The 24,395-nt window shown below is 42.6% G+C and overlaps 1 protein-coding gene across 1 annotated transcript in view; it reads right to left on the minus strand.

The window, feature by feature from the left end:
* SLC39A12 (solute carrier family 39 member 12) overlaps positions 1-24,395 on the minus strand; it is a 114,555-nt gene that overhangs the window by 27,599 nt on the left and 62,561 nt on the right. The window contains exons 9-10 of the mRNA XM_029588748.1: positions 21,114-21,177; positions 3,525-3,683 (exon numbers count right to left, since the gene is read on the minus strand). Of these exons, the coding sequence (XP_029444608.1) occupies positions 3,525-3,683; positions 21,114-21,177 (223 nt within the window). The remainder of the gene's footprint in view (positions 1-3,524; positions 3,684-21,113; positions 21,178-24,395) is intronic.

Raw genomic sequence — 24,395 nt, forward strand, 5'->3', positions numbered from 1 at the left:
TGTGTGTGTGTGTGTGTGTGTGTGTAGCAGAACCTGTATATTTGTATATGTATGTGTGTGTGTGTGTGTGTGTGTGTATTTGTGTGACTGCTTGTCTATGTGATGGTGACTGCCTGTGTGTGTGAGGCGGGTTAAAGTCTGTGTGATTGGGTGACTGCTCGGGTGGGTGAGAGCCAGCATGTGTCTGTATGTGGGTGTGGGTGACAACCGGTATATATGTGTGTGTGCATGTGGGGGGGGAGGGGGGGAGAGTGGGTTTATTGCTGAGTGGTGGGAAGATAAGATCCTGTGTTTGTGTGTGTGTGTGTATGTGCATGTGTGTAGGTGGATGAGAGTCTGTGTGTGGATGAGATCCTGTGTCTGAGTATGTGTGGTGGTAGTGGGGTGGCTGCCTGTGTGTGTATATGCATGGGTATGGGGGGTGACAGCTGGTGTGTATATGTTGGTGACTACTGGTATGTGTTTGGTATGTGTTTGAAAGCCAGTGTGTGTGATATGTGTGTTTGTGTGTGTATGTGTGTGTAGCAGAACCTTTTTGTGGGTGTGTGTATGTCTGTGTTAGCGGGTGAGGGCCTGTCTGTGTGTGTGTGAGAGAGAAAGAATAAAGTTTGTGCATCCCCCCTTCCCTAATCAACAACAATCTCAAAGTGGCTAGAAATTGAAACATTCCAGGTATGGACAGTGGGAGATTTTAAATTATTAGATTAGTGTTTTGGGAAATTGTATGAACATTTTCTGAGGTTTTAATTACTGTATGTTCTAGTCATCAATTGTTTTTAAATATTTATTCTTTTTATTAGTATGGTTTTACTTTTATGTTGCTGTTTTATATTTCTTTATTTTGTTGTTTGTTGGTCTCTTTTCTGTCTTTGGTAAGTGTCTGTCTGAGGTGAGGGATTCTGTTAGTATATACTATAGCTTCTCTGCAGGGGTCTACAACAGTTCATCTTGTTCCATTTTCAATAAGAGGTGTATTGGACTTCTAGGGCCTGATGCAATATTTGCAGTGTTGCTCTTTCCTGGATAGGGTTGTTGCTGTTTGAGTCCTGGGATTTAGTGCTGTTTTCATATGGCAGATTTGTCTCTTGGGGTAAACTGCATTCTTGGCAGGTTATGAATAGCTTTTATTGGATGTGTGCAATTATTATCCAAAAATATTGTATGTGAGCTAATGAGACAATATAGGACCCATTGTTATGTAACAGATCTGGATGATGGACCCTTGATCCGAGGTGACGCAACCTAAGGAAAACCCACTAGGTCCACTCTGTCCCTGTGATGGGAAGGACTGAAGCTTTGCTAATACCAACCACCTTCCCCACAGGTTGAGCTCTTGGGTTCTGGCAGCTGGCAGGTCTTAGGCGAGTCTCTAGGGTGGTGGCAAGAACAAGAGCCCAAGGCCAAAAAAAGTCAGGGCAGGCAGAAGGCCAGGAGAACCAGTAGATGGGCTGGAGGTCAGGGCAGGCAACAGACAAGGTAAAGTCAGGTCCAAAGCAAGAGTCAGGTCAGGAGAGCAAACAAGAAAAGTCAAGGTCCAGAGCCAAGGTCAGAATCTAGGAAATCAGACCAAGGAAGGACAAGACAAAACAAGACAAGACTGAACAAAAGCAATGATAGGGCAAGGCAGGAAAACAGGAACAAAGCAGGACACTGTAACGAGGATCATAGGAACATGGAGAAAGACAAGACTGCAGGAATAAGGCAACATGCACTAATGAGCAAAGCATGACGGGATACCTGTTGCTGAGGTGAGGAACTGCTGTAAGTCCTGGGCATAAATAAGCCACGAGGCTCACATCATCATGGGGTGCTGCTCTGAGTTTTACGGGCACTGTGCACCTATTATGCACGCAATTGATTGTGCACATGCCTATGGAGTGGGCTGGGTTGCAGAGACATGGTGGCCTGCGTCGTGGATCTGGTGGCATTCCTGCTGCGATGAGACCAGACAGCCTTGGTGATGATTGCTGTGGCTCATGGGGCTACCCGTGGTCTGTGGGTCTTAACACTTTAGATGTGAGTACCTCTAATCTGACATCTGAAGAAGAGACTTATGTAGTTTTAAAAGCCTTTGCACAATATTTTTAGGTACATATATTTTTATTTTATAGGTATTTTAGGCAGCCTGGCTTGTTCTGTTTTCCAAATAGTAGATGTATTGGTATTTCAGAGCCTAATGAAATATTTGCAGTATTGTCAGTTTGTCAGTTTGAGTGCTGACAGTTAGTACTGTTTTTGATGTGGGAGGTTTACTTTATTGTAAATATTTATTCATAGCTTTCTGAGGGCCAGGCCCACACCCGTTACATGTTACAATAGGCCTAAATCCATATGGGTTCCATGTGTTTTTTGTGTGTTGGGGACATAGGATTAAGGGAATGAGACTGCTGGAGACTGGGGAAGGGGAGGGGCAGGCGGTGGACGTGGGAGGAGAGAGGGGACTGAGGGAATGAGATTACTGATCACTTGGGGGAGGGGGTGGGATGGGAACAGAGAGGGGGGCTGAAGGCATTCGAGACTAAATGCCTTGCTATAAATATCACTGCACTCCACTGCAGGAGCTGCATGTGAACAGTAACAGAAGAGTTTGGAGAATAATGTTAACTAAACATTGTACAGATAATGATCAATTGGAGATTAAAATGGTGCATTTATGACTTAATATGTAATTATATACTTAATTGCATGAAGTGCATACCTGGGAATTCTCCGGATTTGGCCATGAGACTCCAAAATTCAAAATAAATTGCTAGGTCTCCGGTCCAAAATCCAAACCTCTGGGTGCTGCAGCAGATGCAAGCTCCAGAATTAAAAGGGAGGAGAGGAGGAGTGTCAGACTCAGACCAAGTGGACAGAAGAAAGAGGATTGTCAGCCTCTACATGGGAGAAGAAGAAGAAACAGAAGCAGCATGGGCACCAGGAGGGAGAAGGAAAAGAACCATTGGCCCCTGCGCAGGGGAAAAAGAAACAGGAGTAGTGATTGCCCTGCTCAAGGGCAATGAAAGTGAAAGAGAACCATTGACCCACACAGGGCGAAAGGTGAAGAAGTAGGAGATATGTGGGCCTGGAGGAGAAGGCCATTGTCCCTGGTGGTTTTGAGGTGAGGAAAGAGAATTAGTAAGCATGTGTGTGAATGAGAGAGTGAATGCTTGTGTGTGGAAGAGGGAGAGAATTGAGTGAGCTTGACTGAGAAGTTGTGTGTGTGAGGATGAGAGGAGTGAGAGCGTGTGTGTGTGTGAGAGAGAATGAGCATTTAAGTATGTGAACGGCACAATGAGTGTGAACATGTCACTGTACAAGTGTGTGTATATGTATGAAAGAAAATGTGTGCACATGCTGCTGCAACTTCTGCCCCCACCCCTCTCTCTCTGCCCCCTCCCCCAACTAATCCATGATAATCTCAGGATCAATGGAAACCAGAGGTTTCCCTGTATAATGAAGTGCCCAAGACTGAAATTTCATCTGCATTTGACTGAAACAAATTGATCCTGCAAATTCAGAATTCATTCCAATGAAATTCTTACCCATCTCATGAGGAATTTCATGACAAAGCATTGCCACACTGGTTGCTATACCACCTTCTGTTGAAGATGAAAAAGCTGCTCCTATGACCATGCCATCAGCAAAATTATGTAGACTGTCACCCACCAGAATCATAACGGCTAACAAACTAATTCTTTTGCCTGCAAAAAAGAGTTTAAAAAGTATAAGAACATTGTTTTGTTCTGTTAGGTTTATAATTTCTTTCCTCCCAAACATATTTTCTGATTAACTTAGACATAGTGTAGTGTTGCATTACATTGCTGTCAGAACTATGCTGGAGCCAAACCATTTTTTGGATATGCGGAGAAGGAGGAGAGGATTCAGGGCTGGAGAGGGGCTCAGTGTTAGAAGGTGGCTGGGTAGAGGCCCAAGTCAGATTATGGTACACACAGGTTGGGTAAACCCTGCTCCAGGGCAGTCTGGAATCAGGCAGAAGTTCGATCGCACATTTGTATTCTCTATTGGGGAGGGGGGGCAGAGTTTTGGCTTGTTTCTTTGAGAATACTTCAGCATAGTCATTGTACTGTGAAGGTATGCCAGGCAACATGGCACCCAAGGGTAGGCAGAGTGGGGGTTGCACCTGCTCCAAACAAGAGGTGTGACAATTAGAGTTACAGCGTGGTCCAGTCAAACTGGGGTGAATGCAACTGGAACCAGGGTAGCCCCAGTACAATGGGATGGACGACTTTGTTGATGACATGGAAGGCTAGGTGTTCCACATGAAGTATTCTGGTACTTACTGTTAATGGTGCAATGGTATGAGTAATCCTTCCAGGCAAGGAATCCCCATAGATTGATGAGATATTAGGGATTGCTTCCTGGACACAGTGGGCAGCTGAAGGTGGTCCACCAAGGCCTTCATCAGGAAGGTCCCTCCTGCTTCGGAGTCTTCTAGGGCTAAAGTGAAGAAGTTCTGATCTCCTACATAAATCGTTACTGGCAGGGTCAGTTGGGGAGCCAGAGTTGTGAAACCTAGGATCAACTCCCCACTGGATCCTAGGCTCTGCATTTTCCTGGCCGGATTGGGCACGGGTAAGGCGGTAACCCCGTTCCAGCACAGTCTGGGACAGGCCTAATTGATGCCGACAACATCTTTCCTTGGGAGTGAGGTGTCCCTGCCAGAATTGCATGGGCTCCTCAGGCCATACCAAGGGTGGAGAGACTGAGGCAGATAGGAATAGCAGCTCCTGGAAGTGGGTTCCAGTGTAATGACCCTCCATGGTGGGTGGAGCTCCCTGGCCCATTGTTAGAGGCAGTGGTCAACTTGGCTGACCAAGTCAATGAGACCCTTCAGAGAATCCAGGAGCTCCCGGGCTGCCAGCTTGTCCTTTTTCCTGGAGGACAAGCCCTCCAGGAAGCTGGTATGAAAACAGTCCTCCCTCCAATTCAGCTTGGTGGCTAGGGTCTGAAATTCTATGGTGTAGTCCATTAGCATTCAGGTACTCAGGTGCAGATGGAGATCAGAGGCTGACATGTCCAGTTCGCCAGGTTCATCAAAGACGGTTTTGAAAGCTGTGACAAATTGCTGGAGATCCTGGAAAATCAGATCGGTGCTTTCCCACAGAGGTATGGCTCAAGACAGGGCCTTTCTAAATGAAGGACCTCTTTCAGTGGAGTTATTTATGGTATTAGGAAATAAGAATCTCTGATACCACCCTATCAAGAAGATTGACATGTCTCTTGGTGTCAAACTGAAAGACTGGTCCCGTTAACTCCACCCAGTCAGGATGATTGACATAATTTTTGCCGCCAACTCTAGTATTAAATCGCTGTTAATACACGACTTCACCTTTTACTACATTGGAATGTTATAAGATCTGATGTCCAGGATCCTATTTCTTAATTTATTTTGGTTGTCGGGAGTACATGCTTCTAAACTGATTACTTCTAAATGTAAGTAATACCTATGTTGAACGGCAAATTGCTTAGAGCAGGGAATGGTTATGAATTTAAACTCTCGGCCGGACTCCACTGAAAGTGATCCTTTATTTAGAAATTCATTAGGAAGCAATCTAATCTCTGCGGCTTACTGATCCTAAATTTAAATTGTAGTAGTGCACCGGTGTTCGGCACATCTCAAATCACTCTCTGTTCTAATATCGAAACCAAAACTATTTTTCTAAATGTATTGGGCACCAATGTATAAAATTGATTTGATAAATTAGTGTTTAAGGTATAAACATTACCGGTTAGAATGTGTCTGTTGATTAATGTAAACACTCACTATATATTTTAAGGCATCAAATAGCATGACTTTGTTTATCCCTTGGGACCTGTAAGTTTGATGTTGATGGTACCATCGCGTTATGTTGTTTATTTATGAACACTGTCCATATTTAAATATAAAACTTTCACTTAGTTTATAAACCTTAATAATAATAAGATCTTTTTCATCAAGTTGCACTGTTCATGTAATCCTTCACATTTCTGCAGATTTACGGGAAAGCATCATAATCTTATTTTCAATTTTGATTTTAATACTTTTTCATTCTCTTTTCATTCGGAAAAGATATTTAAGTATACAATTTTTGCTATAATTAAAAGGATTTTATATTAATCTTAGATTCAATAATATATTGAGAGAGACCTGACCAGCAAGCTTTACATGAGTGGACTAGGTAATCATAATATTTAGAGTGCTTTCTTTATGTAATCATGTCATTTTTCACCCCTACTTACATACTTATGCAATTTTAATTATTTTAAGGATACCACCAAATGTTTGTTCAAACCTGCACTATACCATATGAAAGTTATATTGTCAGCATAGGTATCTAATTTTTAACTAATAGTTTTTATTTGCTTCCTTTTTACATTTATGCTTGTAAACACAATTAACATATTTTAATATACATACAGGCCATTTGTCCTTTTTGCTGATGTTTTTACTATTTTTTTTAATTCTTTGTTTATAATTTTGATTACAAATTTAATAAAAAAATACACGTATAATATTCATACAATGAAGATTATTTTTGAAGAAGAAGGTTATCATAAATACATCCCTAAATATTCAAAACAATAATCAATAATTAGTCACCTTCTTCCAAGTTACTTAACTAATTGGGAGCCTAAAAATAAGCAAGTAAAAAGACAATAGGGATTAAATCCTAAACAAAATTACAGAAGTTTCTCAGATTTACCTTATAATACCAACATGTTCTTGGTTAGAAATTCTATTCTCCTTCTCTTTGGACTCTCTGTTCTTCTAAGAACTTTTCTAAACATTGCGGATCATAATATATGTTTTTATCCTTCACCCACATTATGCACTTACATGGAAACCTTATAATAATTCGAATTCTGAAAGTTTTAGCAAGATTTGCCAATGTTATAAACCTTTTCCTTCTAATTTGAGTTTCCTTAGCTATGTCCGGATAAATCCAGATCCTTTGACCCAAGTAGAGAGAGGTTCTTTTTAACATAAAGAGTTTAAGAACTTTATCTCTGTCCATAGACTGAGAAAATTTTAACAAGAGAGTACCCCTACTCTCTACTTGGGTACTAAGGGAAGTCTCTAATAATTCCGTAACATTCAGGGTTGTTTCCTGATATTCTTGATCTTTATTCTCAACCTGGTTACTCTTCCCTATAAAATAGGCATTGGATATTGAGGGTAAATTCTCTGATGTCATAGATAGAATTTCCATGAAATAATTTCTCAACTGCTCTCTAGATGACATTAACTTGCATCTAGGAAAGTTAACTATTCTAAGATTTAAATAACGAGCAGCATTTTCTAAAGTTTCCACTTTCCTAGCCACTATATTTTCTCCTTTTATGATATTAACCTGTACATTCTTAATTGAATTTAATTCTTCCTCAACTTTAACCAATGTTATGCTGTTATTGGTAACCAGGGGATTTATATTGAGCAAAACATTTTGCATCTCTTTTATGTTCAGATTTAAATTGGCAATATTTTTTGTAAAGCTGTTATTGCTTGCCACAACATTTCTAATGACACCTGTTTAGGGTTTTCAGGTTTAGCAATAGGGGTTGAGGATAAAGTCAAATTCTCTGCAAGTTCTTGATTAACAGTGTTCCTTGAGACAGGAGAAAGAGACTTCTCTCCATCATCTTGAGATCTTCCGTCGGTTCCCAACAAAGTTTCGCCGACTCTATGCTCCCCCATTTGAGATGTAAGCATGGCTTCTCCAAGCTCCCTTAATTGTACTGACCGCATACCCTGAACCTCCTCATTTGGGCTCACTACAAAAAACGACTTCTGTATATTGAGTGTGCCTGATTCACTGGTATTGTCAGTACCCTGGGGCGGAGCAGGAACAGTTGGTGCCCTGGGACTTAGACTGACTTCGCCTAATAGTGGAGATACTTGCTCCTTATCTGCCACTATAATACGCCTCTCCGGGGTTATATTCTCTGACGGTGAGTAAAATCCCGTTATCATTGATTGAATAGGGCTGGGTCTTACAGGTATTAAGGCCTCCTGCTTAATTTTGCCCTTTTGTTTGGAATGAGGCATTTTAATAAGGAAATAAGAAAAATTGCTCAACAAGTCTGGGCGTTTACTCACACTTCTGTAGTTCAACAAAGGTAGTCAAAACTTCAAGAGGTTTAACGGAACCGCTGGACCAGATAGAAAGATCCTAGGCTCCTTCTCGCCTTCGCCGGCCTAAGCCGGACCAAGCCGGACCAAGCCGCGCGCCCCTTACGGAGAGTACCCCTACTCTCTACTTGGGTACTAAGAGAAGTCTCTAATAATTCCGTAACATTCAGGGTTGTTTCCTGATATTCTTGATCTTTATTCTCAACCTGGTTACTCTTCCCTATAAAATAGGCATTGGATATTGAGGGTAAATTCTCTGATGTCATAGATAGAATTTCCATGAAATAATTTCTCAACTGCTCTCTAGACGACAAGAAGTGATATCTTTGGGATATTCGTTTAACCTACGATTTCCCTGCAAATGTTTATTAAAGAAAGAACAGGACATGTTCATTTTCTTTTTACCAGACCAATTAAAAGAATTTTTGGAACAGAGAAAATTACCTACCTCGTCCCCAATATCTAGTGGATAAGAATTAGTGTGCAGATAACTGTGAAATGTGAATTAAGGAAAATTATTTTATGGTTTCTCCCCTTGATCTCATTAGCCTTTGATTTGTTGTTGGTAGATATCAGATATTATAATTGATTTAAAACAGCAATATTAAATTTGTATGCTGGAAGTTAAATACTTTTTGTTTTAAATGCATAAGAGATGTATCTGTATTAATTTTGAAAAATCAATAAAAATATAATTAAAAAAAAAAAAAAAGTTAGTTGCATAAGTTTGGGCGGGCAGTGGGTGGAGCGACTTGGCCGCATAACTCATGCAATTAAGTAGCAATATTCGGTCTTAGCCACATAAGTTTACCAGCTATGTTAGATGGTTATAACTGATACAGCTAAGTACAAATATATATGTGTATATTCAGTGACATAGCCGTGCTTCAGAATATACCATGTAATTTAGCAGGATAAGTTATATCTGGCCAAGTTATTTAAATGGCCATCTTTCAATATTAATAAGTCACATAAATTTGTTCTACTATTTCCCAAACACCAATAAAATATTTCCAAACAGCATATTCATGAAATAATTCCCCAAAATTTAAAATAATTAATAATTAAATAATTAAACAAGCTCCAGCTCTCCATACCATTAAACAAATGTTTATCTGGAATCTTTTGATTTCCCACAGATTGATGTGGATTTGGGTGAAGAAAGCCACACAATCTTTATCCTCTCTCTCTCTCTCACTCTCTCTCCTTCACACACATAGGCACTCTCTCTCACACACACACACATGCAGACTCTCTCTCTCACACACACACATGCAGACTCTCTCTCTTACACACACACATGCAGACTCTCTCTCTCTCATACACACATGCAGGCTTTTTCTCTCTTTCTCATGGATACAAGCAGGATCTCACTCTGTCAAGGACACATGCAGACTCTCACTCTCTCATGCACACATGTAAGTGCTCTCGTACAGACATGCAGGTTCTCACTCTGTCATGCACATATGCAGGTACTTTCATACAGACATGTAGGCCAGCTCTCTCTCATACACATGCAGGCACTCACACACATGCAGGTGCTCACTCTCATGCACAAATACAGGCTCTCTCTCATACATACTTGCAGGCTCTTTCATGCACACATGCAGACTCTTTCATACACAAGTGCAGGCTCACTCATGTACATATTCAGACTCTCTTTCATACACACATGCAGGTTCACTTTCATGCACATATTCAGGCTCTCTCTCTTTTTGATACACACATTCAAGCTCTCTCTCTCATGCATATTTTCAGACTCTCATCCACACTTGCAGGCTCTTTCTCTTTCACACGCACATGCAGGTTTACTCTCTTGCACATATTCAAGCTCTCTCTCTTTCATACACACATGCTGGTGCTTTCTCTTATATAAACACACACCTCTCATGCGTCCTCCTTTCTTCTGGGCCTTGGTTGTGCCCATGCTGCTCATTTGCTGCCAGAGGGGAAGTGGGAGGAAGCAGCCCTGCAAATGCCAGATGTTTCCTTCTGCCGAGCCTGTAGGCCTTTCTTTGGGCCGCATCGGGTTGGGCTCCACTGCAGCCCTGCCAAGACCTCCTTCAGGCTGCAATGTGTTGGATTCCATTGAGGCCCAGCTGACACCTCCCTTGGGCTGTGAAGGGTTGGGCTCTGTCTCGGCCCTGCTGATACCTCTCTCAGGCCACTTGGTCACAGAGTGTTCCAGGGCTCGATGTTAACAGCCAGGATTGCTTGTTATCAACTATATGGAGCAATACTCCAAGAACCTCTGGAAACAAGCCCAGGAGATGGGAGCATGCCTCCCACAGAAATTCCAGGAGGATTTGCAGAAGATAGTCCACCATGGCCTGGACTGTGATAAACACGAGGTCCATTTAGCATACAACATACTTGAGACAGCTATGAGGGTTGCTGTCGCGGGTATTGGGGCTCACTAAGGCTTGGCTACACACCTCTGATGTACTCCCTGAGGTCCAGGGCTATCTGGAAGACCTGCCCTGTATGGGAGAACCTTTTCGGGGACAAGATCAAAGAGGCAATGGCTCAATTGAAGGACTATCATGAAACCCTTCAACAGTTGTCAGCCAGCCCTTTGGATACTCAGCCTTCCAGCAAAAACACTCCTAGGCAGTATCCGAAGTGGCCCTTTTATCGTCCATGGAAGCACTACCCACCAGCTTCTAGATCGAGACCTTAACGGGCCCCGCTGAGAGCGAGGGCATATCAACCTCATACACCACGACCGTATCTTGCCCCATCTCAAAACCTGGATTTTGACTGGAGGCCAGGGAGTTTGAGCCAACCAACCTCTTAATAGCTTGAGTGGTCGAACCAGTCCCACCAAGCCAACAGGAGATGGGTTCTACTTCAGGTATTTCCTGATTCCCAAGAAAACTGGTGGCCTTTGCCCAATTCTGGATCTGAAGGCCTTGAACCAGTTTCTTGTCAGAGAGAAGTTCAAAATGGTCTCTTTGGGTACTTTGACTCCCCTCCTCAGGGATAGGGACTGTCTCTGCTCCCTCAGTCTCAAAGATGCATACACACTTATCCCCATTTCTCCAGCGGATCAGAGGTACCCTTGATTCCTGGTGGAAGATGACCATTACCAATACCGCGTACTGCCCTTTGGCCTAGCATGAGCACCCCAGGTCTTCACCAAATGCCTGGTGGTAGTGGGAGCCTATCTTCGGAGGAAAGGGGTTCATGTCTTCCCTTATCTCGACAACTGGCTTATCAAGAGTGACTCCAGGCAGGGGGTGTTACATTCCCTACAGATCACCATTCGCATCCTGGAGAATCTGGGATTTCTGATCAGCTATCTAAAATCCCATCTTCAGCCATCGCTGCAACTGGACTTTATTGGGGCCAGGCCGGACACCATCCTGAAGAAAGCCTTTCTGTCCCGAAGCAAGGCAGAGACTCTTGCCACCCTGGCTCGGGTAGTCTCCAGTTGCTCTCATGTCTCAGCATTCCAGTTTCTACGGCTTCTGGGGCATATGGCTGTGACGGTGCATGTTACCCCATTTGCTCAGCTTCACATGTGCAGGGCTCAGTGGACATTATGCTCCTAAAGGTGTCAAGCTACCCAGGATCTTCAGGCTTGTGTCCTGATCATCACTCCCCTCCAGCAATACCATGTGTAATGGGAAACTCTGTCCAATCTAGAGCAAGGAATGCCTTTCTAGGGCCTGAAGCCTCAGGTTTTCCTCACCACAGATGCGTCTTACATGGGTTGGGGAGTCCATGTTGCGGATCTCCACACTCAGGATCTTTGGTCCTTGCAGGAAAAGCAGTCCCAGATAAATTTCCTAGAGTTACGGGTGATTCGTTATGCCCTGTGGGTATTCAGAGACTATCTGTCCAACAAGGTGGACCTGGTTTAGAACGACAATCTGAACAAACAGGGATGAACAGTGTTGTACTTCTTTTGTCAGGAGGCAGTCCTGCGCATGGGTCCTTGAGAACAGCAGCTTTCTCTGAGCTGTTTATCTCCTCAGGACAGACAATGTCCTGGTTGACTCCTTGAATCGGGCCTTCTGACCCCCAAGTGGTCCCTGAATCAAGAGGTAGCAAACCATCTCTTTCATTTGTGGAGGACCCCAGTCGTGGATCTGTTTACTTCCCCAGAAAACAGGAAAGTTGATCGATTCTGTTCACTGGGAAGGGCGAGCAGGGGATCGGTGTCGGACGCCTTTTCACTTCACTGAGGCACTGGTCTACTCTACGCTTATCCTACACTCAAGCGATTCTGCAGCTTGATGGCCATATCAAGGCCCATTCTGTCCGAGCCATGTCGGTTTTGGTGGCTCACTTGCATGCTTCCCATTCACGAGATATGCAGGGTGGCGACCTGGAGCTCCCTCCACATATTCGCCTCTCATTATTATCTGGACAAGGATGGACGACGTGACAGTCATTTTGGGCAGTTGGTCCTCTGTAATCTTTTTCAGATATGAAACCCAACTCTTCCTATCTTGGGCTCTTTCCTTGGTTGCAGGCTTGCTCTCCTGGTTCTAGCAGCTCTACTGGTTGTGCATATTGGCACTTGTTCTACCCTGCACATGTTGGGAGCAGCCTGTAGCAACATAATCACCCATGTGTGAGGATTATCATCCTGCTTGGCCTTGGAGAAAGCAGAGTTTCTTACCTGTAACAGGCATTCTCCACGGACAGCAGGATGTTAGTCCTCATGAAACCCACTTGCCACCCCAAGGAGTTGAGTTTCTTCTGCTTTGTTATTTTATTTTTCTCAAACTCTATGTTATAAGACTGAAGAGGGACCCCACATGGATGCATGGTTAGCGGCATGCTGGGCATGCTCACTGTGTCTGACAAAGTTTCTAGAACTTTGACAAATGTTTTCTGTGCCGGGCTCCATCTAATGATGACACCCATGTGTGAGGACTAACATCCTGCTGTCCTTGGAGAACACCTGTTACATGTAAGCAACTCTGCTCTGCCTGTAAGTCATCTGAAATAAATAAAATAAAGTAATGTGGTTGCTATGTTAGTCCATTTCCCCTTCATATTATCATTGGATTGTTTTTGCTTTTTATGATTCATTTGCATTTTCTGGTATTGTCATCTTTTGGTTATTCTGTTTTGAATTGAGGAAGAGAGTGTGTCAGGTTAGGGGCTTGACAAGACACAGATATGGTCTCAAGTCAGCTTTAATTTGGGTTTTATTCTTGAATTCAAACATGGTTACTTCACTATGTAAATCAAACACAAAACACAGCACTGGCTGCTACCACTGGTCTGCAGTACAAGTAACTAGATGCAAGGTTTTCCAGAATACAAGGCATGGTGCTCACATAGATACTAGGCACAAAGTACTCTGGTTCTGGGTTCAAGGTACAAGGCTAGGACAAAGTCCTTGTTCAAGGATTCTTGGCAAGGGCAAAGCAAATGATTCAAGATTTCTCAGTTCACAAAGTCTGGTTCAAGACTACTCAGTTCAAAGATTCATCTTGCTTCACAAGATCTGCATCAAGGAGTCTTGGCAAGGTACAGACTTTCCTCTGGAATCCACAGCATGGTTCTCCTCCCTAGACCCTGCAGGTTGCTGGGAACACTGGGATAAGCCCACTGATACCTTATGAACTGCTGAAGAGCAATCCAGTTCTTGGAGGTTGGGGATGCAGGTCTGGCTGAAAGCAGACGTCTCCACTGAATATACCTGGTTATCTTAAAGTTAGCTATCTGGCTAACTGTGAATATCAGACTTATCCAACTAAGTTGATTCCTCCCTGATCATCCCATTCCTCGCCCCTGGGTCATCTGGCTAAAAACTTAGCTGGATAAGTCACTAATCTGGCTAGGTGGTGCCTGCTGACTGTAGCTAGATAGTCAGTGGTGCCACTTAACCAGATATGTCCAACTTATCCAGCTACATTTTTTGAATATTAGGCTCTAGAAAAATGCATAAAGACTAATTAAAGCACTACTGGGAAAAGGGGGCATGTAGCAGAAAAACTCCTCTAACATTTATTTATTTATTTTCTATACCGACATTCATGATCAGTATCATATCATGTTGGTTTACAAGGAACAAGGGGGTTGTAACTTTAACAAACCATTTAACAAGAAGCAAAAAGTTACATTAAACAAGGTGAAATGAACTTGGGAGCTGAGGTAGCCGGAAACAAAGGATAGAAGAGGTAAATAAAACTTAACTGTCGGAGGAAAGGGGTGGTGCCTAGCAGTATGTATATACATAGACCAGATGTTATGTCTTGTTAGAGTGTGAACCCTGGGCCGAGGTGAGAGATGTGTCCACCCACAGAGAGGAGCCCTGTGAGCCTCACCGTCGGTAGGTGCGGTCTCAGTGATGTCAGACACAGCTGTAGAATAGTCTTTATTAAGAGAAGAGAAAGGCACAACCCGCGGAGCGGGAGATGCAGTAAAGTATAGTTCTGAGCAGAGGGGTATACCCCAGGGTGATACCTCAGATGTGAAGATCCAGTAGTGGCCTGCGGAGCGGGGTACGCCAGGAAGTCTTGCAGTAGTGTAGAAATACCTCAGATATGCAGATCCTGTAGTGGCCCGTGGAGCAGGGCTATGCCGGAGAGGTGTCTCAGAAGTGGTAATGAGATGGTAGTCCGAGGTGCAGGAACCTCGATGAGGTTCCTGTAGTGGTAGTTATGTGGTAATGACCTGCAGGGCAGGATATACCGGAATGGTTCCTTCTGGGATGAAGCAGTAGTGGCCCGAGGCACGAGGTACACTGAAGAGGATCCCACAAAGAGGCTTGAAATAGTTGAAGTCCGTAAAAATAGGTACTCACAGGAGGTAGTTCCAGGAGAGGTCCCGGGGAGCGGGACAGATAGACGTCCAAGGCAGAAAGGCCCTCCGAGGAGCGGATAGCCAGAGACGGTGCAGGGCCCCCGAGGAGCGGGTACCCAGAGTGTCTCATGCCAAGCGTAGAATCTGGAACCGGAAGTCCAAGGATGGAGCAAAATTCAGCAACATGGGAACTCCTTGCTAACTCGTCAAACCGAAGGGCCAGCCAGAAGTACAAGAGATGGGTGAAGTCATCCGGAGGGGACGCCCCCGAGGTTTCCGCCATGACGTGTAAAAAGGTGGCCCGTGCGCGCATGCGAATAGGTAACTCCTGAAACAAGATGGCAGTCGACAGTGCCCATGCTGTCCCGGGAATGCCAGGCTGGTTGGCGGTGGTTGGTGGAGGCCGCCATTTTTCCAGTGGGTGACAATGCAGCAAAGAGAGAGGTGAGCCTCAGTGGTCGCAGTCATATGCGATCGACGGGTGTCTTGAGACAAAATCTGGCTGTGGAAGTTGTCTGGGATTTGTCCTTCTCTGATGTCTGAAAAACACAAACTTTACCTAACATGCAGAAAACCATAAAAAATGCTGAGAAAGCTTTCATTGAAATTTCTGGACAGATTCTCCATGCAGACAGGAGAGAGAGTCATGTGACCCATTTAAGTGGTTCTATTTCATTTGCTTGTCATCAGAGAATAGTGTTTTTCTGTTGTATCAAATATTTGCATAGGTATATACCTGTATATGACTGCAAGTACAATTTCAATCGCTGTCTGCTTCTAGTGCTTGCTACTTTTGAAAATGCTAAAATATGCATGTAAGTGCAAAATCCCCTCCATCCTCGGCCCAGGAATACCTCTGTTCACTGTGGATTCCTAGGAGAAGAGGAAATCCTATCCCATGCCGTACCCGAGCTCCAGAAGTATTTCAGATTCTCCAAACTCACCCTCTTCTTCTCCCGGGACAGAGACTCCAGTAGGGGTCTCCAGATGAACACAACTTCTTATTTTCATTTTTCCACTCCACACAGTAACATGGGATCTTTCAGAATGAAAGGTTCAGGCAGCAGGGAAAATAATCACTTTTGGGCAGGAAGGTGACTGCAAAGTTCACCTAAAACAAAAAGATAAAAATCTCCCCAAAAATACTCAGCCACTCAAAATAGAATCACCACTGAGCATCCATTGGGTTTGAGAAGAAACAGCAGATCTTCTTTAACCTGGATCCCTCTAAATGCAAGGGATTTTGCATCCTGGGGACGAGGCCATGGGATCCAGGGGAAAACACCAAAAGTAAGGTCCAAAAATCCTCAAGAAACTTCAAAAACACTGAGGCAACCTCTTCATCCAGTGTAAACCTGTTTGGTGTAGTGCAAGATACCTCGAAACAATTATATTCTTTTTCTTGTAGAAACCTTATACCATGTCCAAATAAGCATCAGATTATTCTCCTTGAATATCTCATTGCTTTTCTCTGTATGCATACTCTCAAAACCACCATCCTATTGTTTATTACTTTCTCTGCTGGTAATCCTTCCTCCTCTAATTGTGGTGGACTTCTATAATGGACAATGATCTGTTTCTTCTGAGATTATGGATCATATCTGTTTGATTTGTAGTATTTTTTCTGTTTTCTTTTTTCCATTACTTTTCTATCAAGATATATTTCTTGATTTTTGTCATTATAAAATAGTATAAATAAAAAGTATTAAAAAAATGATTAACTTCCAGTCAAAAGAAATCTCATGTGCCTCTCTCAGTTTCCTAAGGTACACACTGGCACTGCTATTATACTAATCTCTTTAGCTGTTCCCCTTTAAATTGCTGCCTGCATACTACAAGTTATCTCTTTTTTTCTCTTGGAGTATGGCAGGGCCAGTACAGCACTTTTGCCCTAGTTCAGTCATATCTGTCTGCTCCCTTTAATCCTTTTTTTTCCAAAACCCTTTGTCCCCAGACAGCAAATCCCTGCTGTGATGACTTTTCAAAAATAGTGCCAGCCTAAAAGTTTTCAGAAACCTTAATCCTGTGCTCACCAGCCTTCCTTATTCCATGGCACAAGTGCCAGCCACTTCTATTTAATGTCTAACATTTTTCAAAGTAGCTGTGGCGCTCCAGAAATCCCCCGTTTGCTAGGGCTTCCCTGGTATTCCTCCGCTGGGCATTTCATTCCCATGAGCCCACGGGGGCTATGCCATCGGCTGTGATTGACAGGATGACCTTCTTTGCTGTTCGGGGCTCTGAGGGAGAGAGAGAACAATGGACTGCAGGTAGAGTTGCAGGTAAAACCTAGACCTGATTCCCGAGGACACTGAATACTCTGGTATAGGGGCATTCTCTGATCACAAAAATATGCCCAAATTCACTTGCATGTGTGATGGCAGAATATGCTAGGCATGCCATCACTAAAATTGCCCCAACTCTGTTTTAAATTGTTTTCACTGACTGCTTTCCGGGTTTCCACTGTCTCCAAAGCACACAGTAGCAGAGCTCTTCAAAGGGCCAGGACTATGGGAAAAAAAAAAGTCCCCTTTTTTTTTTTTAAACACAGGCAAGACCTTTCAAAGGGCCATGATAGTCCCTGCCTCTGCAGCACCAGGGCTAGGACAGCCCCTCTTCCAGCCAACCCTAACAGCCAGCCTAAATGTGCCAGGGGGCATGGAAGCGCCACCAGGCAACAGATTAAAAAACATATTTTGGTGTACAATAAGACAATACTAAAAAGTAAGTAACAATGAAGTAACAAAACATTACATCGAACAAAATAAAAACAAAGTAAAATGCATCAGATCAAGCACAATAAATAATAAAAAATAAATAACATGCACATTTTATGTAAGTAAAAACATAAAAATATAAGATAAAAATCTCTCTGACCACAGATGGAGCTGGTCTCAAAATGCATAACGCCAATTAATACTCAGTTTTCATATGCTTTTTTAAACAGCCAGGTTTTAAGATTCATTGTGGATAATCCTGAGAGCCGGACCTGATTGTGACTCTTGAGGACTAGAGTTTACCACTCCTGACTAGAGTTTCAGTGCTCATCAATAGCATTACCATTGAGAATCTGATATTTTTAAAGGAACGAGAGGGATGCTCATTGCCTCCACTATTATTTATAATCTTACTTGAACTACCAGCAATAACCCTAGAGAGAACCTGGGGACTAGGTTTAGAAATTAGCATTGTTTGCAGATGGTATGCTTCTTGTTTTAGAAATATAAAGGTAGCTCTACACAAGATCATAGAGAAAATTGAATAGTTAATCCCTTTTTCAGGTCTTACGATAAAGTTAGATTCATTAAGAAGCTAATTTCTTAATGCATCAAATTTAAATTAGAAAGAATATCCTTTTTATTGGGCACTGAATGACTAGTCAACAATCTAGGTCTTAATCTGCCAGTCAATATACACAATTTGTTTAAATGGAATTTTGGGCAATACTTTGGTGTAGCTGGGTTCAAAAAAGGTTATAAGTTCTTGGAGGAGAAGTCCATTAATGGCTATTAATCAAATTCACTTAGGGGTAGATCTTAAAAAAGTATGCGGAACCGGCGCAAACAAAAGTACCCCGGATTTTATAAGATATACGTGTAGCCACGCGTATCTTATAAAATCCGGGGTCAGCGCACGCAAGGCTGCACAAAATCGGCAGCCTGCGTGCGCTGAGCCGCACAGCCTGCCTCCGTTCCCTCCGAGGTCGCTCCGAAATCGGAGCGGCCTCGGAGGGAACTTTCCTTCCGAGTCCCCCCACCTTCCCCTCCCTTCCCCTATCTAACCCACCCCCCAGCCCTACCTAAATCCCCCCCCTACCTTTGTTGTACAAGTTACGCCTGCTTGAGGCAGGCGTAACTTGCGCACGCCGCCTCGCCATCCTCCGGCACAGGCCGCAGTGCCGGGGGACTCGGAACCACCCTCCCGGCCCGCCCCCGAACCATCACCAAGCCCCCGGACCAGCCTCGGACCACCCCCTGACCCCAGACACGCCCCAGGACACACCCCCAGACACACACACCCTCCCACCCCTTTTACGAAGCCCCATGACTTACGCGCATCCCAGGGCTTTGCGCGCGCTGGCGGCCTATGCAAAATAGGTGCGCCGGCGCGCGAGTGCCCTGCGCACATAGATCCGGCAGGATTTACTCGCTCAGGGCTTTTAAAATCTACCCCTTAGGGAATAGCCACTGCTATTAATTGCATCAGTGGCATGGGATCTTCTTAGTGTTTGTGTAATTGCCAGGTTCTTGTGGCCTGGTTTGGCCTCTGTTGGAAACAGGATGCTGGGCTTGATGGACCCTTGGTCTGACCCAGCATGGCAATTTCTTATGTTCTTATGTTCTAAGTGATTTTCCAATTGCAATAACACTGTTTTTTGCAGAACGTTTGCGATAAATAGCAAGTTGGATATTGGTCTATAATTATCCCAATTGTTGATTCTACCAGTTTTATTTTTCAGAACTGGTTCGATCACAGCTTGTTTCACTATACATGGGACCAGCGCTCCTGAGAGTGAGTGGTTGATTATGGTTCTGATTGTTGGAGTAATTATGTCATGTACTATTTAAAGGGAACTTGCCTGGATTGGGTCTAGTGGGTGGATAACAGGTTTAATTTTGGAAATGATTTGATATATTTCTAGTAGCTTGGTTGCTATGTCGAAAGTGTTCCATGTAGGACTTCCGGGGGTTTTTTTCATGTTCTTTTATTAGTGAGTAAGTGAGGAATTGAATTTTAATCTATTTATTTTAACTAACAAGGAGGTGGCATATTATTGCAGTCCTTCTCTGAGAAGTTGTATATTCTTGAGTTGGAGGAAAATGGTTGTTTGATTAATTTTTTAACAGTTTCAAAGAGTAATTTGGAATTAAATATTACTCCATGAATTTGATTTGCATAGTAGTCTTTTTTTTTTTTTTTTTTGCTTGATTGATTTGTTCATGGCATTTAGATAGGAGGGATCTGTATTTTTCTAAGGCTATTGCTAGTGCTGATGGGTATTTCTTCCATTGTTCCTCTGGTTTTCTCAGTGTCTGTTTAATTTGTCTCAGCTCTTTGTTGTACCAAGGTTTCTTTTGTTTTGAGGTATTCCAATTATTTTGGAATGTTTTTGTCTGTACTGGGATTAGGTTATCAGCAATATCATTGACAATTAAATCCCAGGAGTTAAAGGCGGATGTAGAATTAGTTTGATTGAACTCAACTAGCTTATTTTTCAATGATTCTTCAAGAATATCTGATTTTATCTTCTTTCTGAAGGTGAAGTTTGGATATTGTTTGCATTTGTTTTCTTAGTGTTGAGGAGTGTTATTTATGCTTTTATTAGTTGGTGATCAGACTAGGGCAATGTATTGTGGGAGGTATTGATTAAATAATTATTGTCATTGGCAAATATTATATCTAGGATATGTCCAGCTTTATGAGTGGGGTTGGATACAAATTGTGACCATCCCATTGCTTCCATTGTATCTAAAAAGATTTCACACGCTGTAGTTCTAGGTGATCTACCTACTTGTAGGTTAAAGTCTCCTACTATTATATTGGAGTCTAGTGATGGAAATGCTTTTGTGAATAATTCAATTAGGGTTGAGCAATCTTTTTGAAGAGTTCCAGGGGGGCAATATACCAATCCAATGTTTAGCTGTGGTGATTTTAATATTGCTACCTCGTAGAGTGGATTAATCTGTACTTTGTAAGGAGTGAGTTTGAGATTTTTTTTTTACTGATTATTGGTAGGCCTCCACCTTTACGTTTAGGTCTGAGGAAGTACCTCAGTACTCTAAGTATCATTTGTAATTCCTACAGCACTATGAATGTATAGCCCTCTGGGATTTTGCAGTTTGAGTTCATGAAAGTTGGATATGTGATGATGAAGTTACATTCATGATCATTTAATTTCATGTATCCCAATTTTTAAGTGTGAACTAAAATTATTACCATGCACTAAAAGAATTTTAACACATACTAAAAAAATGTGTACACTAAAATGAAAGAACCCCTCCCCTGAAATGAAATGAAGCAAAATAAACAAAAAAATTTCAGCTGTACACCTATAATCTGAGCCAGTTACTTCTCATCAAGTCAACCGGAGTGAAGGCATCTAGCTATACTTCGGTATAAAAAAAACCATCTAAATAAATAAATAAATAAATAAATAAATAAATAAATAAAAACTGCTTGCACCTTAATTATCTGTTTGGATTGATCTTACATTGTTTTATCTTTTAGTTCTTACTTTTTCTGATGGCTGAAATGTTATCTAGTGAAAGGTCCGTTGACTCTGAATCTTCAGGACTTCTCTAAAGAAACAAAGAAAAATAAATTATTCTTGTGTTTTTAAAAGGGAATTGAACCCACAACATGTTGTACACATGATGTACAATCTATACTGTCTACAAATTTATTTTAAAGTTGTTTCTTTTGAAATTCTTCAAGCTGCAGTCTTATAATTCCCCTGTGGCCAATATTCAAAGGCATTTAGCCAGACAATTCTGAAGTTATCCGGCTGGATGCCATCTTTTTGAATATTGGGGCACTTATCCAGCTAGACTTTAGCCTGATAAGTCATTATCCAGCTTAAATCTAGCCAGATAAAAAAGGTGTTCTGGGGAGGGCTAAAGTTATCCGGGTAACTTAGTTGATTTTCATTTGTATTCTGCTATGTTAACTGGATAACTTTAGACCTGCTTTAGATCAGGTTATTCGGCCTTGTTGGATATCTTCAAAGCTATCTGGTTAACTTGCATTGTAAAGAGTAAAGTGCGGGCCTATTGCCCAGTTCCCATCCCCCTTCCCCAATATGTCATATATGGCTCTGGCAGGCCAAGCACCTCCCTAAACCAATCCGATGTTTAGAAAATGGATGCAGATCTCTGGGTCAGCCCCCTCAGCCCATTCCCCATTGTTTTTACTTATAAATCAGGCTCTCTCCTATTGGAAATGTAAATTGCAGGTACAGTAGTTTATGCTTCCAGCTGGGGTTTTCTGGGTCTGTGGTGGGAGGTCCATGGGGAACAGCCCGGGCATAAAGAAGCTGAGGGTGGATGAAGAGTGGGGAGAGAGAAAGGAGAGAGCCTGAATTAAAAACAATGGGGCCTGACTTGCAGACCCGCATCATTTTTCTAAACATCGGAAGGGTGTGTGGTCCAGCAGAGTCATTTATGACGTATTGGGGGAGGCGGGTGAGAATCCAGCCACAGACCCACATGGTACTTTTTTATTTTTATTTTTTTACTTTACAGTGTCACTTAATCGGATAGCTGTGCAACTATTTTGTAAAGTGAAAGCTTATGTGGACATACAAGGCTGAATAATTTTTGACCTTTACTAAAGCAGGTCTAAAGTTATCCAGATGCCTTATCTGGATACAACTGAAAATCAAATAAGTTAACTTGATAACTTAGGCCCGCCCTGCGACGCCTCTTTCATATCTGGCTAGATTTTAGCCAGATGATGAATTATATGGCTAAAATCTAGCTGGATAAGTACCCCAATATTCAAAAAGTTGGCATTTAATCAGATTACTTGTGAGTTATCCACTTAATACCTTTGAATGCTATCTTTGTTTAAAGAGATGCTGTGTGGGTAAGTTTGTGGGATGTTCTCTCCTCCTGCCCCTCACTCACCCTTCCCTTAGGGTAGAGTCCTGAATTACTGCAGATTTACTCTTTAAGATAATTTATCAATTTACCCACCTCACAAAAAACTTCTAAAAAGTCTTGTCTTATCTGTATGTCTTGACTAGATTGTAAGCTCCACAGAGCTCGACCCAGAATCAGGCCCAGGCCCAGGCCTCAAGGCTGATGCGCTGGCCATGTAGGTCCTCTTATTTTCTACTTTCTTCTGCAAATGACTGCGTTTGCTGGGGACACACCAGACTAAATTAACTCCAGTGCATCCTCCTCAGCGGAGGGTGCCATTTTGCTATTCGGTTGCTGTATAGCACAGTGCCATAAAGCAAAATGGCTCCCTCTGCTAAGGAGAACTTGCTAGAGTTAATATACTCCAGCATGTCCCCAGTGGATGCCATCATTTGCAAAAGAAAGAAGACAAGAAGAGGACTTACATGGCCAGTGCTTTAGCCTCAGGATCTGGGCCTGACCCTGGAGTGAGGCCCTGCCGCCAGGACACGGCCTCTGGGTCGGGCTCCAGCATTGGGTCTGGGTCAAGCTCAGGTGTTGGGACCTGGCCTCTGGACTGGGCCCTGGCATCAGGCCTAGGCTTGAGCCAAGGCCCAGGCTTCAGGTCCCGGCCTGACCATGGCATCAGATACCCAATGGATCAGCTAAGTGGACTGAAATTTCCCGAACCTGGCAAAAAAGTTTTTTGTTTTTTTTTTTGGGGGGGGGGATCCTGTGCTTTTGCTCCGATCTCAGCTGAGGCCCCTGCTTTAGGCCTTGGCCTATTGCCTACACGAGGCTCAGCCTCTGGCCTAGGCCTTGGTTTGACCAGAAATTTTAACCAAATTAAATGAATAAGATTTGTTTAATTTTGGGGGAGCCCAAATGAATTGATTTGGCCCTTATTCATCACATTTTGCAAATCTGGTTAAAATAAATGCACATCTTTTATTATTAATGCAGACAGTTGGTTTTTGAGTGTGAGGCTCGCTTTGGGCCTTATAGCTCTTGCTATTTCCCAGTGGAAGGAGATCTGGTTCTGGAGCTACAGAAATGTTTTCCCCACCTCTGCAGTTGCCAAAGGTAATCTCCAGTGATGGGGAAGTGAATTAAAATAATAATAATATCACATCATATGCTGCATAATACAATCAGATTCTAGTGTGTAAGAAGTTACTTGATACTGTTTCAAAGATTTCTGTTCCTAGGAAGCAAACACATTGTGACAGGTTGCCTTGCTTCCCAGGAACTAGACAGAGGAAATATGCATTTGGATTTTCGGGGGTAAAATGGGAAGCAGCATTTTATTTTTCATGTAAACTGCAGGAATTCAGTGTTACATCTTGAGTTGCCAAATAACTTTTTCAGCTAACTCCAAATATTGCAGTTAGCCAAATATATTATTCAGCTAACTCAACTGGGCCCCAGAATGCCCCTGAAATGCCTATCACTTATCCAGATGTACTTTATGCAGATAATAATTTAGCTGAATAAGGCTTATCAAGATAAATGATACCAGTATTCAAAAGTTGTCATTTATCTGGATAACCTTTGAGTTAGCCAGATAGGTCTATCTGCCTGACTTTAGACCTGCCCTACAGTGTGGCCAGAGTTAGTTGGTTAGGTTACCTGGCTAACTCCATTCCTTCCGGTAATGCCTATTGCCTTCCCCCAGAATGCCCTCGACTTACCTGGCTATATTCTAGCTGGAAAAGAGTTTTAAAATCATGGTTTGTCCATTTAGACGGTTAACTTTCCAGTTATCTGTCTAAATGGCTTTTGAATATCTACCCCTAATTAATTAATTACATTTTCTGGATTTGTATTTAATTTTTATTTACTTTCAGCTAAAATAATAACTTATTTTAATGTCTACATTGAGACAAAAAACATTTCTC

The sequence above is a fragment of the Rhinatrema bivittatum genome, chromosome 2 (assembly GCF_901001135.1).
Source record: "Rhinatrema bivittatum chromosome 2, aRhiBiv1.1, whole genome shotgun sequence".
Classification (NCBI taxonomy): Eukaryota; Metazoa; Chordata; class Amphibia; order Gymnophiona; family Rhinatrematidae; genus Rhinatrema; species Rhinatrema bivittatum.